This window comes from Carassius carassius, chromosome 4, assembly GCF_963082965.1.
Source record: "Carassius carassius chromosome 4, fCarCar2.1, whole genome shotgun sequence".
NCBI classification, from domain to species: domain Eukaryota; kingdom Metazoa; phylum Chordata; class Actinopteri; order Cypriniformes; family Cyprinidae; genus Carassius; species Carassius carassius.
In genome coordinates this window covers 21,099,082-21,117,248 of record NC_081758.1, presented here as the reverse complement: position 1 = coordinate 21,117,248, position 18,167 = coordinate 21,099,082, and the positions used below count along the sequence as shown (strand labels likewise).

At 36.8% G+C, this 18,167-nt stretch overlaps 1 protein-coding gene across 2 annotated transcripts; it reads right to left on the bottom strand.

Annotated features, from left to right (window-relative positions):
* Positions 1-56: 56 nt before the first annotated feature.
* On the bottom strand, positions 57-17,739 carry LOC132139472 (flotillin-2a-like). Of its 2 annotated transcripts, none has more exons than XM_059547841.1 (11): positions 17,487-17,739; positions 14,999-15,080; positions 10,642-10,732; positions 5,272-5,395; positions 4,840-4,958; positions 4,587-4,700; positions 3,070-3,189; positions 2,743-2,957; positions 2,453-2,636; positions 2,153-2,302; positions 57-2,014 (listed from the first exon to the last, which is right to left on the bottom strand). In XM_059547841.1, the coding sequence occupies exons 1-11, from the start codon at positions 17,533-17,535 to the stop codon at positions 1,976-1,978; spliced, it is 1,287 nt and encodes a 428-aa protein (XP_059403824.1). In that variant the 5' UTR covers positions 17,536-17,739; the 3' UTR covers positions 57-1,975. The 2 variants fall into 2 exon arrangements, with proteins under 2 accessions (XP_059403824.1, XP_059403823.1); XM_059547840.1 differs by lacking the exon at positions 10,642-10,732 and adding an exon at positions 9,991-10,081.
* Positions 17,740-18,167: the final 428 nt, after the last annotated feature.

Below are 18,167 nucleotides of genomic sequence, written 5' to 3'. Positions count from 1 at the left end.
GACTGTGTATCCGTCTAGTGTAAAACAGCAAATATTTCACACGGGACAAAGACAAATTAATCAAGAAGGAATTTATTGACTGTGATCAGAAACAGCTTTCTTATTGGATACATAACTTGTAATCTATATATTCATTCTACAAGACGTTATAGGCATTAGGCATGCACTGCTATATAACACATTCTCAGTATGTTATTGTTATTGGAGGAAACATCACAAATCTGGACCAAACACACCCAGCTCTGAAACACCAGCTCTCGTTAGTTTAGATTAAGCATAGAAAAGTTTTAAAAGCCTTAAGTTGATTTTAGATGTGTGCAACATCTTATTAACAATAGCTACATTGTTCCACAGTTCCCAGTTGAAAGAGATATTCATGTCATAACAAACACACTTCATTTTGAAGAACGAAAATTGAACATCAATTTTAATGAACTTGTTTCTAACAAACAGAACATTTTTTTTGTCACAAATATTTTTGCCAAAGTGTCCTGTAAAAACCTTTATATTTGGCATCTGATTATGAACAAAAGACCGGATCATTTATGATTCAGCAGCAGTGTAAAATAAATGTGGATATTCTGTTTGACCTAATGTTTGGCAAACTGATTTGCATTATTCATGACATAATGGCAAAATGGAAATCAGAAGAAAACAAAACACTAAAATATAGTCACTATCAATGGAAAAAAATGAAATACAAATAGCTAAAGCGGAGTAAAAATTCACATATACCTGACAGAGCTCTCACATTATCTGGATTTTGATAACTAGTACTTTAGGAATAAAGAATGTGTGTCATTATTTTAAGTATTGCAGTTAAAACATAAAAGAGAAGAAGAAGTCCTGACATGATCAAAATGCATCACTGAATAAAAAATGAAATTATTCAATATGGGGAAAACTCCCTAAGGCATAGTGTCTTCAAGGAAACTATGGACATGGTAGATGTTCAACTTCAAATGCGCAGCGTATATAAATAATCTCCAAACCTCTGGATTTAACAGTAGTCTAGTTTCACTGCAGTCATAATATATTACTTGCAGTTAATGGAAGAGGACCAAAGCTTTATCATCTGCATAAACATTGCGTGAGGTAAATTATCTGAGGCTTTCTGCAATTAAAAATAGATATACTCTTCTAAATCCTGATAATTCAGTATATTTTGGCCTTTTCTTGGAATCTTGGTTCTCATTAATAATCATCCAAAAATAAGCAAAACATTCTCAAAGAATAAACATAGAGATATGATTATGAATTACATGGCGTAGTTTCTCATGATTGACTGCACAGTGACCGCAAGTGTGATTTGACCTACAACCCTAAAAGCAAACTTTTAAAAAGTAACAAATTTGATTATTGTTTTCATCCCACTATAAAAAAATATTAAATTACTAGTGATTCACATTTGAACTGTACAAAAAGATGTTACAAATGAACCTATGTCTAAATGTAGATAAACTAAAAGTCAGCCCTCCTCTTTTCCTGTGTCACTATTTGACCTGAACAGCAATGTCTTCATGATTTTAAAAGCCCAGTTGATCAATCCACTAAACATGCTGTAACAAACCTAATGGCTCTTCTACACTATGCTTCTTTATACCTTCATCCAATGCATAAAAATAACTGTGAATACAACCTTAGCTACTCATTAAAATGGGAAAACATCCTTATCTTCTAAATCACTACATACACATAGATCTGCAGCTGCCCACTGGTGAAATTTCTGAAACCGTTCTGTGATTAACAAAATAACTAGAATTGTGGTACGTCGTTTGAACAAACAGACAAAAAAAGGATATAAGTGACAATACAAGAACACATGCAGAGAATCTGGTCCTGAAGAGGTAAGGCACCAGGGGTCTAAAAAAAATCAAAGCCTCATTTCTGTAAAAATAAAATAGCTTTCACTTGTGTCTTTTTAAGGCAATCAATGTGGGAGTATCAGAAAGGCAGCAGAGTGGAACGAGCGTGTTCAAGCTTGACGATTGGTCATCATCTGAAGCAAAGGGATCTGTAGAGAAACAACACATTTATTTACATGATTATTTTTACTTTTTTTTGTCAAATGAATGGAGCCTTCATTTATATAAAAAAAAAAATCTTAAAGTCCCTAAATGTCCGAACAGCAGTTTATATGCAATGTATTCACCTTGGACAGATCCACCCCTGTGAGGGCGTTTACAGAAACAGGGAGTTCAGCCAAAAGACGATTCACTTCCCCAGTGACACGGCCACCGTCGCCGCTCAGGATCACAATCTCATTGGTACGGCTCAAGGGTGCTGCCACCTGTCTAGCGATCTGTGACGCAACAAAAACACATTCGGCTTTATTCTTCAGAGTACATCTTAAAAAAAAATACAAAAACACAACTTATAGTTAACATTTTAACTATTGGAGAGGTCTGATCACTCTTAAAGATTTGAAGAGAGTAAAAAAATGTGTACATACCTTTGGCAGAGCCTCAAGGACGAGGGCAATCTTTGCAGACTCTCCGTACTGCTGATAGGCCTCAGCTTTGAGCCTCATCTTCTCTGCTTCAGCTTTACCCACAGCCTCAATGGAGCCGGCCTCTGCTTCTCCAATACGCTTGATCTTCTCCGCTTCAGCCTGTGCCATCAACACCTTCTTCATCCTGACAGAGAGGTGCAGAATGCAGCATGAGTTCATGAGGCCTTTGTTATCTGGCTCCCTTAAACTACCAATTGTACATATACAACTCTCTAACTCGTGTCACTCACTTCTGTGCCTCTGCAAGCTGTTGCATCTTGTAGGCTTCAGCCTCAGCTGGTCTCCTCACGGTGGCGATCAGCTCTTTTTCTGTCCTCAGGATCTCCTTTTCTTCAATGGTGATCTGCTTTTTCCTTTGAACCACCTCGATTTCAATCTCCTCCAGTCTGATCTTCTGCTGCTCCTTGGCTGCCTGAAGCTCATAGGCCAATTGAGCCTCAGCTTTCTGAGAGAGGTGAAAGGAAAAAACGATTATATTTGTTGTGTTTAAGTGTCACATATTTGATTAAGCAGTGCAACTGCAGTATTAAAAGAACCAGAGGAATGATCAGCTCTACCTTTGTGTTCACTTCTTGATTGAAGGCAGCCTTCTGCATCTCCAGCTCTCTCTTTGAGTCTGCCATTCTTGTATCGGCTTGGAATTTCACATCCATCATCTCCTTCTTACATTCTGCTTCCTAAAACAAGGGAATAAGGAATGTTGTTTTTTCACATTTTCCACATATTCTCTCCTGCTTTTTTTTTTTTTTTTTTTTTAAATTAGATTAGAATACAATTAAAATGTTTGGTGTCAGAATGTCTGTTGAATTCATACTTTAGCAACTGTAGTAAAAACTCATTTACATTTAGTAATTTAGCAGACGCTTTCATCCAAAGTGACTTACAAATGAGGACGATAAAAAGCAGACAAAACTAACAAAAGATCAATGTTTAAATGATAAGTTTATTTTAAATTACAAAAAAAAAAACATTTGGTCTTAAAGGAACACTACTAAAAAAAGGCTCATTTTCAATCTCCTCTAGAATTAAACAGTTGAGTTTTAACATTTTCCAATCAATTCAGCCGATCTCCGGGTCTGGCGGTTGCACTTTTAGCTTAGCTTAGCACAGTTCATTGAATCTTATTAGACCGTTAGCATCTTGCTAAAAAATGATAAAAATCTATGTATTTCCCATTTAAACTTGACTCTTCTGTAGTTACATCGTCTACTAAGACCGACGGAAAATGAAAAGTCGCGATTTTAAAATATCAAAACTCTTTGGTCATTTTTGAGTAAGATGCTAATGGTCTAATCAGATTCAATGATCTATGCTAAGCTAAGCTAAAAGTGCTACCGCCAAACCCGGAGATCGGCTGAATTGATTGGAAAATGGTAAAACTCAACGGTTTAACTCTAGGGGAGATGTAAAATGAGCCTATTTTTTTTTTTAAAAAAGTAGTGTTTTCCTTTAAACTAGCCAGCTGTTGTTACATATATACTGTACACTATTGTTTAAAAGTTTGGGGTTGTAAGATTAATGTTTTTGAAAGAAGTCTCTTATTTATCTGTATTTATTAAAGATATCAGTAAAACTGTAAAATATTATTACAATTTAAAATGAGTGTTTTCTATTGTAATATATTTTAAAATGTTATTTATTGCTGATAGCAAAGCTGAATTTTCAGCAGCGTTACTGCAGTCTTCATTGTCACTTTATCATTCTAACATGATGATTTGGTGCTCAAGCAACATTTATTATTATTAAAAATGCTTAATATTTTAGTGGAAACCATGATGCATTTTTACAGGATGAATACAAACTTCAAAAGAACACCATTTATTTTGTATAGAAATCGTTTTTAACAATGCAAGCCTTTACTTTTTCAAGATAGGTTTTTATTTTATCTGTTATGTCCAAAATGATTCTGATCGGAATTATTATCTGAAATATTTTGACATCCTGATGATCAATATTTTCCCCAGATCATTTATCTCTAAAGTTTTTTCTTTTTTTTTAACCACATATTTCAAATCTTCAAAAGCTATTTTGTACTACTGTTGTGGAAAGTGACTCCTTTATTTCTTCAGCTCACCCTGATCCCAGCATCTCTCTCTGCTTCAGCCACCCCAATGTCAGCATCTCTCTGAACAGCAGCAGTCTGGGATTTCCCCAAAGAACTCAAATATTCCACCTTATCATAGACATCCTGATGGGAGAAAACAGATAACATTTTCACCCTGACAACTGCAATGATTTTGAAAGAAAACAATTGATTGTTGAAATTTTTTAAGCAAAGTAAAACAGAAACTCTTTCCATGTTTATCCATGTACCAATGTAAGCACACCTTAATAGTAAAGCTTAGGATCTCGATGCCCATCCTGCCCACATCGGGTGCTGCCACCTCCCTCACCAGCTTGGCAAACTGATCCCTATCCTGGTAGATCTGCTCCACCGTCAGAGTCCCTGTAAACACAATCAGGTTAGTGGGATGTGAACGACATGATGTTTCCTTTGTTTTCATGCCCCTCATTCGTCCTCCAGGAAATAGATCAAAGTGTGCCATTATAAAAGGATGTATGCATTTTCTAAATGCACTGCAAGAGCAGCCGAAGCTTTTAACCAAATAATGTTCCAAACCTTGACTGATCTGTTAATAAGAGTGGCTGCTGATCTGGCAAGAACTTAGACGTAACACTACCTGTGCACACTGTCTGAACTCACAGTGAAGTTAAGAGCACACTACTGAAGACATACACAAGTGTCCAGCATCACTCACCTAGAATAGAGCGCAGATGACCTTCCAGCGTCTGCAGAATGACACTTTTAATCTCTGCCACTGTCTTGCCCAGGAACTGTTCACAGGCATAACCCAGCAGCTCTTTGTCAGTCATGACCTTCACCTAGTAGCAGAACACATAGTCATGGACCATGACATGAACTGGAACACAGTATGCCATTGACACCTACAACTTGATTCATTGCACTCAACACAGACAGTAGAACAGTTAGCTGATGTGTTACTGTACACAGTTATTAACATTATTAATAGCTATAATATAGCAAAAACACACTCAGAATCTTATAGCATCTTAAGAGTTTGCTTGTACATAATATTTGATCAAGATTTACAGTTTGACATATGTTAAAGAATATTTTCCAGGTGTGAGAGACAGACATTAGGCACAACCAAATCTGCTGGATGTTGTAATGTTGAGTATAACCAAGCTTGTGGTTGATTGAGGGACATGCTTCAGTCAGTATTCATGCACCTCTGAATTCACATTCAAAAGCTTGCAAATCAGTATGTTAATAAAAAAATCTGTTTATGGTGTTGATAAACAGAATATGAAATAAAATATTTAAGAAGTCCAAATGTCTCATTACATTCAAGCAGACTAAATGGCTGGGTGATATAATTATATATATATATATATATATAAAATTGTGATTCATTGATTTACATAAATGTTAAATTAATAAAAGCAATATTGTGAATATTGCTATGACTTTTTATTTGCTATTTAAGTTTTTGATTACATGTTTTGCTATCCTCGTCTTGCAAAACCTATATATATATATATATATATATATATATATATATATATATATATATATATATATTAATAAAAAGCTACGAATATAGAGACATTTTTATCTATACCACTCAGCATTAGTATGAATTATGGAACGTACAATTAGTAAAGGGTGGTAAAACCAAGCCTGATGGGAGAAAACAGCTTTAACAAACTCAAAATTGGGTCTAAATGTTCATGTCTGCTTGCAAAATAAAGTAAAATAAATAAAAATAATATAATACCAGGATTATCTGCAAGACATTTCCAATGCAATCAATGTGCAAATAAAAACAACCTCTCTCCATGGCTGTGAAAAGGAGGAGAATGAAGTCATGCGTCACAAAGAGAAGCGTGAGTTTTTGTGGGTTTAAGGTTCTCTCTAGTGAACTACAAGCAGCTTCCCATTTAAAATATGAAATAAAAAAACTGCATGTGGCCTGGTTAATGCAGCAGTACATGATTATGATGAAAGCTGATTTCAGTGCAGTGTCAAAGATGAACTTCGACCAAGTCTAGCAGGAGGGTGCATCCTCCCCATAGCGAGCAGTCATCAAACAGTTAAAGATGTGATATATTACAAGCAATGCAATACACAGCAGTATGATGCCACAAATGTGGAAGGGGGAAAAAACATTAGATGCAGAATGATTCTCAAATGACTCCATATTACAGGAGCAATGCCCTGTGAATGGCATCTGGTAATTGCTGGTCAGTTATCGCTGACGCTGTAGATAAATGTTCCAGGTCTGGAACCACATTTCCAAATAGAAATACAGATATTACATTTTTAATCAGTAATCAGTATGAAGGCCTGTTCACACCAAGATTAACATTCAGAGCAAAACATTTGATGTATCTGAAAATCTTCACATAACATTTTAACATTTTCAGTTGCACTGCGAAGAAAACTGGCCATCCAATAAAATTTGTACTTTTGGTCACATGCCCAGAGCTGCTCTGTTAAACAAAACCATGACTGGTGGTGCTCACGAACAGAGTATTTTGCTAAATGACATTAAATAGCAGATGAAGAATCTAGAAAATGACTCTCATCATTGTGCCCTTTTTCTGGTGCATCTTGTTTTTGTGTCATCAGTAACCACTGAGTAACCAGGGTTTTTCAACTTTTAAAAAATTGGTCTGAAAAGATAAATGGCATGCGAAAATCAGAGCATATTTCTCAGCTGAACACTTGTGTTGGTGTGAACAGAACTTGATAGGCCGAACATGAATATGACGAATATGAGTCTAAAAGAGTTATTTCAGAATCTGCAGTCATTTAGGACAGATATGTAAATAACAAATATCAATAACAATGAAGTGTTGTAGCATTCACAGTCAGCAGGGGGAGCCATGCTTTAACAAGCATTCAAATGGAGGCTTCATGCACTGACGGCAACATTTTGCCCCTAACTAAAACAAAAAGAATCTTTCACATGTTGCGCTTGTGGGAAACCACAGCATAGACTCAAAGGGAGGAATCGTGCAAGAGAGTTAAAACGAAAGTAGGGCAAGACTAAAAATATGTTCTAGGATTAAAAAAAAAAACTTTCTCTTCAAGTTTTCCACATTGTTAAGAAAATGCAATTTTGAACTTTGAAAGAAAAAAAAAACAACAACCCAAAGTGTAAGTATTATCTGGGTATGTATCTTTAGTCTGCGGGTAAACATGTATGAGGATTGATTTATAATAGAAAACAGACTCAAGGAGGGGGATATTGCAGACAAACAGATAAGTGGGTCCGACTCGGTTAGTTAAAAAAAGTTGCAAGGCTCCAATTACAAACCACACAAGACAAACATCTCATAGTTGCTATAAAATCTGGTAGGTTAACTAGGGATGTAATGATACATTGATATGGATTGATGCAACAAACATATGACAAACTAACAATATGATAAAATACATAAAAAAATCAAAATGGGGATAATATACGTGCACATTTCAGAAGAAAAAATACTTTCTTGACTGTTGTCAGTGCGTATCTCATTGCAAAAACCAATGATGACCTGTCATTAGATGACAGATGGACTCCTGTGCAACCTTTATTGCATTTTTTATTTTTTTAGTATTCAGTATTTTTTTTTATGTGTATTTCCCAATGGAACTACAGAATTGTCAAATCACAATGTTATTGTGGTATGTTTTAAGGTTTCAGCAAATATTGCATTGCTGACTAAGAATGAAATATATTAATGAAACACCCAAATTACACTCCTAGGTATTACATGCAGGGCAAAGCAGTGTATTACAGACTCAATCTTATTGAATATTCGTTGCTGTTTGGATACAACGGACAAGTGTAATTACACAGTCTCTCTATGAAGAGACCTTGAGCTCAAGTCTCTATGGACACCAAATTGTGGAATGTCTTGTTTAAGTTTCTCATCCAATCACGTTACTACCAGAGATAAATGCTGTGTAATGTTATAATGCTCTCATTGTTCACACCAGACTAAGTATTCACAGGGGGAAAAAAATAACAGATAAAAAAAAAAAGAGAATCAGGCTTCGGGAACTGAAATAATCTTAAAATACAGGTAATGCAATATGCTCAGTTGTAATTAGCACTACACTAAAGCTGGGTTTTCAAAAGTGCAGAGAAATGTTCATGAGAGTAAACATGCGAGTTCTGATAAACAGCAAGTTTTGACATGCTGACAAAACGGTCAAGGTAAAGAAATCAAAGAAAAAAAGAAATTGGCATATAATTTCATCCAGATTCCTTTTATCTGCTTGATAAAAGCTTTGAGATGGTTAAAAAAGAAAACAATTATCAAAATGTATAACATCTACAATACAATGGCATAGTGTAAACATACTGGCTCTGTTCTTAAACCTAGCTTGTGGTAATATAGAGATGCACCGATATATTGGCCAATAATCTTTATTTGCCGATAAAAGCAAATTATTTCATTTTTGTCTTATAAAGTTATAAGTTATAGCGCAAAATAAACATGAATGAACATCAGAAAGTATGTTGAAAGAACAGTATAGCCTACCAAAATATATCATGTCTAATGTAATCACTGTGTTTCAACTGCGGAAAGATGCCAATAAAACAGATTGTGAACACTATTTCACCACTGTGGCATTTACCTCAGCATCCACGGTTCATAGTTCATTAGTTAGCTAGCTATAAAACAATACAAAAAAAAAAAAGTTTTTATTTTTACTTATTTATGTATGTTTGAATAAATCTGGCATGAAGATAGGTATTTATGAAGACTGTGCAATTGAGTTGTAAACAGATATTTAAATTTTTATTTAAGTGTAATTGTGATATCTGAAAATAAATATCAGTTGAATATGATAGCTCTGTTGTTAATTTGAACCTTTAATATTAAAGTAAAGTGCCAAATGATAGGGTTCCCTGTGTAGTTAACAGCATCGTTTAGGAGTGATGTTTTTTTCCTTCAGAAAACCAAACTATTGGTATCAGCATATCGACAGAGAAATTCAGTATTGGTGCATCTCTAAATATATATTTGCATAATTCCGAGTCACAAAGAGAAAATCCTGGGTTGCATTTAATAATTATAGTCACTTACAGTATAAGGGTTACATTTCAATAGGGTGCTGCCTATAAGCCAGTATACATCAAAGATATCTCATTGGGTTTTGGAAGAGAGCCATTCTCGTAAACTGTTTTGTTGTTTTACTTAACAGATCTTTTTCAGTCTTTGATTGACTAAACAACAGATAATCATGTCACGCACAAATCAGTGACCTTCAGTCTGATTAACATGCTAAGGTTGGCACTGTGCATCATGAGGGGGGGTCAAATTCAAGGACCAGAAAAGGAGGGAAGCAAATGAGAGAAAAAAAGCATGATAAAGGGGTGTCGGGTCTGAACCCAGTCTGGCAAACCTGAAAGTGGCATTTGGAGCTTAAGGTTAGGTGAGGTAAGGTGATTTACCTGTGCCACACCTGTGACAATAATAGCTACCCCCTCCGCTGTCTCTACATCCTCACACTTGGGTTGCAGGGTCATAATCTCAAGGGTTATCCTGTGGAAAATGCAAAAAAGGGAAACAAACCAAAAAAGTTGGCTATGATCTACGGGAAGAATGTCAAGCGGTGTGAAAACAAGAAAGAAGGTGGGATTAAAGAAAGACGTGAAGGTAAACCACACAAAATTAATCTGTAGGGTGAAAATACGAAGACACACCATTTGGTCGGCACAAATCAGGTGTTTTGAACATGGGCTGTAATGGCATCCTCTGGATTCAGATTCCCAGAACCTTAAAGATTATTTCCCAACCCACAAGATTCCCGAAAGCCCATCTGATACGTTCGTCATCCATTACAGACCCAACAGTCAAAACAAGCTGACGTGAGCCATCAGTTACATGAGCGCTGCGTAGCCAAACTTCAGACAAGGATAGTGAGAGATGACTGGCTCTCCTTCACTGCAGAGGAAGACCAACACAAAAGTATGGAAGGGAGCGCGAGAGCATGTGTATGTATGTAATGTGGGAAATGGAACCAGGCCACCGCCCTTCACATCCTGAGCACTTCAAATTGATCTCGGTCTCATTTGGTTGGCTTTTTCATTCAGTGTGATTACCTGAGCGACCCCTGTCACATCCAAGGGGACACCCTCCGAAGTTTCGATATTCTCACAGCGACAGAGGATGGTCATTATCTCCAGAGAGAGTCTATGTGGGGGAGATGAGGGGTGGAGGGGAGGGGGAGAGAGGATGAGGATGGTGGGAAGGAGGGAAGGCAGGACAGCACAATATTATCAGTTGTGTTAACATATATGAAAGGGGAGGACAGAGGTCAGGGTTCAAGGTTAGGGAGGATGGGTGCTGGTGTTGATTGCAGTTGAATCCAGACCATCAGGGAGCCGCGGTCTGCTGCATATGGAGAGAGCTTTCATGTCATGTCATTTATCTTTGAAATCTCATGACAGACTCTGAATGGATGTCTAATTATATCCATTATGCTTTGCCCTCGCACTACCTGTCGGCATTCACAACCCTAGATTACTCCCCTAAACCTTTATGACAAAGCAATTTCCATTTCTGATAAGGTGTTTATGCTACAGATGGATTTGGAAAAAAAAGGCTGCACAAAAAATATTATTCTTATATTTTTAAATAGATCTTAGTATAATTTTAACAGATTACAATGCATTACAATATAAAAGTGTAGGTCAATTACGTGTCATATTCTTTATGTAGACTAAAAGTTCTAATCAAGATGATAACTGTTATTAAATTAAGAGCTGGAATACACTTCAAAACCTGAACAGATTTTAAAACACTAGGACGACTTTACACTGGGTATCATACACTAAACCAGTGGTTCTCAACCTTTTTAATTCAAAGTTGCCTCATTGTCCAACACTATATTCAAATGATCCCTATAAACTGAACAAAATGATAAAAGCAACACTTTTTTTTTTTGCCCCCATTTTTCATGAGCCAAACTCAAAGATCTAAAACTTTTTCTATGTACACCAAAGGCCTATTTCTCTCAAATATTCTTTACAAATCTGTGTTAGTGAGCACTTATCCTTTGCTGAGATAATCCAATCCATCACATAGAGTTGATCAGGTTGTTGATTGTGGCCTGTGGAATGTTGGTCCACTCCTCTTCAATGGCTGTGCAAATTTGCTGGATATTGGAAGGAACTGAAACAAGCTGTCGTATACGCCAATCCAGAGCATCCCAAACATGCTCAATGGGTAACATGTCTGGTGAGTATGCTGGCCATGCAAGAACTGGGATGTTTTCAGCTTCCAGGAATTGTGTACAGATCCTTGCAACATGGGGCCGTGCACTTGCTGCAAATGATGCTGCAACAAGAGGTGATGGTCATGGATGAATGGCACAATAATGGGCCTCAGGATCTCGTCTCGGTATCATCAAAATGCCATCAATAAAATGCACGTGTGTTTGTTGTCCATAACATATGCCTGCCCATACCATAACCCCACCGCCACCATGGGCCACTCCATCCACAAAGTTAACATCAGCAAACCGCTCACCCACGCGACGCCATACATGCTGTCTGTCATCTGCCCTGTGCAGTGAAAACTGGGATTCATCCATGAAGAGAACACTTCTCCAAAGTGCCAGACGCCATCAAATGTGAGCATTTGCCCACTCAAGTCGGTTACGAACAATGAAATGCAGTCAGGTCGAGACTCTGATGAAGACTACAAGCATGCAGATGAGCTTCCCGGAGCAATTTCTGAGAGTTTGTGCACAAAATATTTGGCTATGCAAACCGATTGTTGCAGCAGCCGTCCAGTTGGCTGGTCTCAGACGATCTTGAAGGTGAAGATGCTGGACGTGGAGGTCCTGTGCTGGTGTGGTTACATGTGGTCTGGGGTTTTGAGGCCAGTTGGATATACTGGCAAATTCTCTGAAACGTCTTTGGAGACGGCTTATGGCAGAGAAATTAACATTTAATTCACAGACAACAGCTCTGATGGACATCCCTGCAGTCAGCATGCCAATTGCACGCTCCCTCAAAACTTGCAACTGCCTTTTTAATTGGACTGAAATTAAACTGAGCCTGTCTGAATGGATATGCTGTAGGATCCTCAACTGAATGTTTCATTTTAGCCCTTGTGCTGGAGCAGGAACTACCAGCTCTCTCAATCTTTTCAAATTAGATCGATGTAGCTTTTAGAGCTGCCTGCAAACTAGATTACTACAGGTTTGTTCTTTATCAAGGAAATGGGGATGGTAAAAGATATCCCACCCAGCCTTGCTTTATTTCTAAGCTATGCGCTCAGCTAAACAACTGTTGTTAGCCTACCACTGTTAACCACACAATGCATATTTACAGTTCTTTTTTGCTTTTAATCCCTCAATAGAAATTGCTGAAATTGACAGTCATTTTTATCTTGCTATTGACTCGAACAATAAAAAGTATGAAATAAACTAAAACTTTCATTTTAGCTGTAACATTTAAAGTTGTTGCTGCATTTCTGCAATAGTACAACTTTTCTCACAAATCCATTTGTTGTAAAATGACTCTGAAAAATGACCAATTAACTGCTTGTGTTCTTGTCAATGGAAGGCGGTCAGTTTTGGTAAATCAAATAAACTATGTTAGTGAACTTCCCAATTGACTAAGTATTTTTTAATGTAGGGTATGAAAGCATCTTCAGTGGTGACCAGGGATAGTGGGGCGTTATTCTTAGAGATATCTCTTGCTCAAGAACTAAATACTTCCGCTGTGCAGAAATAGAAGTGTAATAAAAATCTTCTGATCTGTATTTCCAAAGATATGAATTAGCATAATAATCTTATGATCCCCAGCAGTGAAACACCAGAAACAGATCAGATGGTCAGACACACACAGGTGAGTCCAAGGCAGGTTAGCTCAGCAAACACTTAAAGAAATGAACAGGAGAGGAACATCAGAGAAATGTCAGACTGGTTATTACAGATTGCACATGCATAACTATCTCAATAATGATTAAAGAAGGAAACAAGAAATGGAAATAAATCATACACTTCAGAATGATAAACAGTTCTCTTATTTCATACATATGACTTGCTGTCATACTAATGTTCAAACACAGGGGTTCTCAACTCTGATCCTCAAGAAGTCACTGACTTTGTGGGACAGCTGTGATTCAGTTTATGGCATTTCTCATTCATTCCTATAGTATCTGTAAATGGCGATTGAGTGTTGCACAACTCTGACTGAAATTCAATGACATCAAGGCTGTAATGTGATTGGTTATTAAGGCACACATGATCCAAGTTGACCATTACACTTTCTCCAATAGTAAGTAATACAGACCCTCTCATCTCCCAATAGTGGAGGTAAACTGGAGGAGGAAAATGGACCTTAAGAGCCAGAGTTGAGAACCCCTGTTCCAACAGCTACAAGCACTGTGTACCCTACACAATAAACAGTGCTCATACTGAACGATACACAGTGTATGCTTTTTATACTGTGCTTAACATCTTTATAACATTTACTTTTAGAGAAACTTAATTTGAGGAAAAGTGAAAATGTCAAGCATTGACAGAAAACATTTTATTCTTACAGTTATGATCCAAAAAATTTCTATTCAGGACAAATTGAATAGTCAGTAATAAATAAGCCTGATGTGCAGGAGTGAGACAAGCCATTGTTTAAACAGCAATCAGTGATATTGACACCGTAAATGTGCAAATAAGAAGGAGGGTACCACAGGGTAAGAATAAGGTTTTACCATTTTACAGTACAAAACCTGTATAACCAGGGTTATTTCCTAACCTAGCGCAAAGAATAAAAATGTGTGAAACAAAATAGCATAACCAAGGTTTCCTATAACCCGGCGTTAACAAATGTTAAATGTCTAAAGCTTTATATAATTTATGCATAAATGCAGTTCCACAGATTTTCGGATTTACTATGTATTCATCAGCACATGCTGCACTATTAATGGTCTTCTGTTTGTAACGACTGAAGCTGAACTTCAGTCAACACTCAAGTATTGTTAATTCTGTTTACATTTCCAAACACTAACCTTGGATACTCAGGCCCTTAATGAAGTGAGTTTATGGAGGTGGTGGGGGTACTAATACTGATATATAAGACAATGTTTGTGCTTCACGTTAAGCTGAAAAGAAGAGTCTTCAGCAGATACACTATTTCCTTTCTGGATAGTAAATGGAGTTATTTTAGTTACAATCAATGTCTTTTAGATGTTGGGAAGAAAACAACAGGCACAGGTGTGTGCACTCTGGAGTTTCTTATATTATATTCACAAGTTTAAGTAGTCTAGCCAGACAAATATGAGCATGCCGTGACACAACTCTAAAATGGCCCTAATGCCCACTCAGGAGGAACTGAAATGTACATATATGGAGAATAGAGTCATTCAGTCAGTGGGAGAAGGGTTTGTTTACCTTGTGAGCTAGTAAACACAATAGCAGGAGTGAATGTGATGAATAAACATTCTTACTTCTGTATGTCGGTGATGAGCCACCATGCCCAGGCCCAGCCGCCCACTGTATACCTCTTCTCATCAGAGCCACAGCAGCCACCTGAGAAAATAAACACGGCATATTTAGCACAAAGACACATTCCACATTAATCTCACTTCTAAACTCAAACATGCTTTCAATCATTGTGGTATTCTAGAATGGCAATCTAACATTAAAGCGGATACTTGGATAATAAATATTCTTAATAAATAATACATAATAAAAATAATAAAAGTCTTTTTTTTTTTTTTTAAATCAAACCATATTTTTTCAAATTTAAAACTTTCAGCCTATTTCACAAGTAATTGACACCCGGGTGTACACTTTTAATTAGGGGTGCAAGATAAATATCATCCGATAATAAATCCGCCTCTTTTCAATAAAGCCGGTTATCTAATCAGCGGTAAATTCCATCAGGTGCTCGATTTCACACAGAGAAGTTATTACGCTAATTAGAGAACAGTCTTTACTGACGAGATGTCCATTAATCACCCAAAAATGAAGATACTGTCAACTTATAATAACCCTCAATTTGTTCTAAACCTCTGTTAATTTTTTTTCTCCTCAACATAAAATACATAAAAATATAAAATATAAACATATATTTTGAAGAATGGTCCCCACTGACTTTTTGACAATATTTTTTTTTCATATAAATTGCCCCAGCAACTGTTTGGTTACCAATTGTTCCAAATATATTATTTTGTGTTCAACAGCAGAAGGAATCTCATACAGGTTTAAAACATCAACATAATTTCCATTTTTGGGTGAACTATTACTCTAAAGCTGCCTAATATAGAGTTTCCCATAGATTGATTTATTTGTGCCACCACAATGCAAATATAGATATTGTTGGGTCAACCATGACATGTGACCTGGACTTCAGGGAGATAATGTAAGATTGATTACATTCAGCTGCCAATGTTATAACATTCAGGTCATGTTGCCTGAAGTTTACGCATCAGTCTGGACTCCTGATCTATGTTTAACATGATATATAAACAGCTGAGGCCTTTAACCATTAGGTATTTGAGATATGTGATAAATTGCTCATATGGTTCCTGAATAGTAACCATGCCATCAGCTATTAGTTTGCAATCCTCAGCTGTTGTTTGAAACACTTGCACAACTGCAGCCAGATCAATCCCGAGAAATACAGCGAGTTGGCCCACTGAAGCTTCTGGCATGTGACTTTATTTCATGAAACATGACCAATGCGGACACAATGTTAAAGCAGGTGAAGCAAAGAGGAAATAACCCTACAGGAACCTGTTCAGTTAGAAAAAAAGGTAGTTGACAATTTAAAATAAAAGAACTAGCCAATTTTGTGCCAGTGTACAGTTTAGTGTACAACTCTGTTAGGTATATTTGATATACTATATAAAAGTAGATCTAGCTTAAAAGTGTATTGACTGTATCCAACAATTAAAATCATACAACAATATGGTAATTTTGATGTAGTCTATTTATTTAAACTCTATTCATGTATTGAAATGTTATATTTTGCTATTATTTTGTCCCAAACGTGCACACAATCCCATACCTGCTTGATTTTCTCAAATAAAAAAAATAAATAAATTGATAAATAATGTAACAATATTATGAAACCCAGGAACCTTTCTTCAACATACCAGGAAGACAAGTAATGACAAAATTATAGAAATCAGCCTTTGGACTACGTAGACAAATCCCGATTATTACAAACAGGATCATGCTAAAAGGGAAATTGTACGATGAGCAGTAAATCTGTCTGTTCCTGGAGATCTACTACCTGTTCCAAACCTGATCAATCACACCTGCCTGTAATTATCAAGTGCTCCTGAAGCTGTTGATTAAATGATTCAGTTGTGTTTGATCAGGGTTGCAGGAACTGGACTGGACACCCCTGGTCTTGATTGACACCGTTTCTATTAAACACTACTATCTTTACTCTGCATCGAGAAAACGCCTCTGTATGAAGACAATTATTGTCTTCATACAAAGGCCCACAATCATGTTGTGATCATCTGATCACGTGATATATTGATTTGGTTTAAGATGATGTATATATTCAGATACGGCCGTGGCAGCGACATTTGTAAGCACTCAAAAAGCACAAATACATAAATCGTGTATTTAAACTAAACAACTATATAAACGATCAATATTCAAGACCAAGAGGATTTCAAGATAAGAAAGTCGATTTCATTGCGCAAGCACGTCGAACGACATAGCACGAGACACAACAACAACACAGGCCGAGTGATGGAGTGTTTCTGCATGCGACACAAACCACATCCACTGCTCGGCTGAAACGCTTGAGAAAGTAAGCTATAATTGCAGTTAACGTTACACTGTAGAATAAAACACATTTATGATGATTTACATAAACATTCTAAGTTAGTTAAGTTACATTTCAGAAGAATATAATACACGAGAAAAGCGGGCTGCTTTGAGAGGAACTGAAGGCAGTTGATAGGATGTTACCTGATACCACCAGGGCTTCGTTTGGTCCTACTGTGTGGCAATTCCCCATATTTCTCCTTCACGACGCCTTTAAAAAGCTATTCAGAACGTGAGAATTAATGTTACTTCCTTTTTTCCAACGACGACGGAAGACTATATTGAAAACTATCAGATACAACGTCAAGACTCTGAATGAAGTCTTCTAAACACGATATTCCTTAGGATTTCTGCGCGCAGTAACGCTAAGTCACTCACCGCCCTTTCAGATATATGACGACTGTTACGACATAACACGTTACATTTGTGTTATTATTCGAGCTTCCAGTAGAGAGCGCCAAAAGATCTTAAATGAGCCTAAACTCCAGATACCAGAGTTACTTTAGTTTGCCATTCCAGCTGCTCTTTTGCAAAAACATTAAATACAATGCAATGGTGAGCAAACTCACCAGACCTGAACCCCAGAGAGAATCTATGGGTTATTGTCAAGAGGAAAATGAGAAACAAGAGACCAAAAAATGCAGATGAGATGAAGGTCACTGTCAAAGAAACCTGGGCTTCCACAGCACCTCAACAGTGCCACAAACTGATCACATCCATGCCACGCTGAATTGAGGCAGTAACTAAAGCAAAAGGAGCCCCAACCAAGTATTGAGAACATGTACTGTAAATGAACATACTTTCCAGAAGGACAACAATTCACTA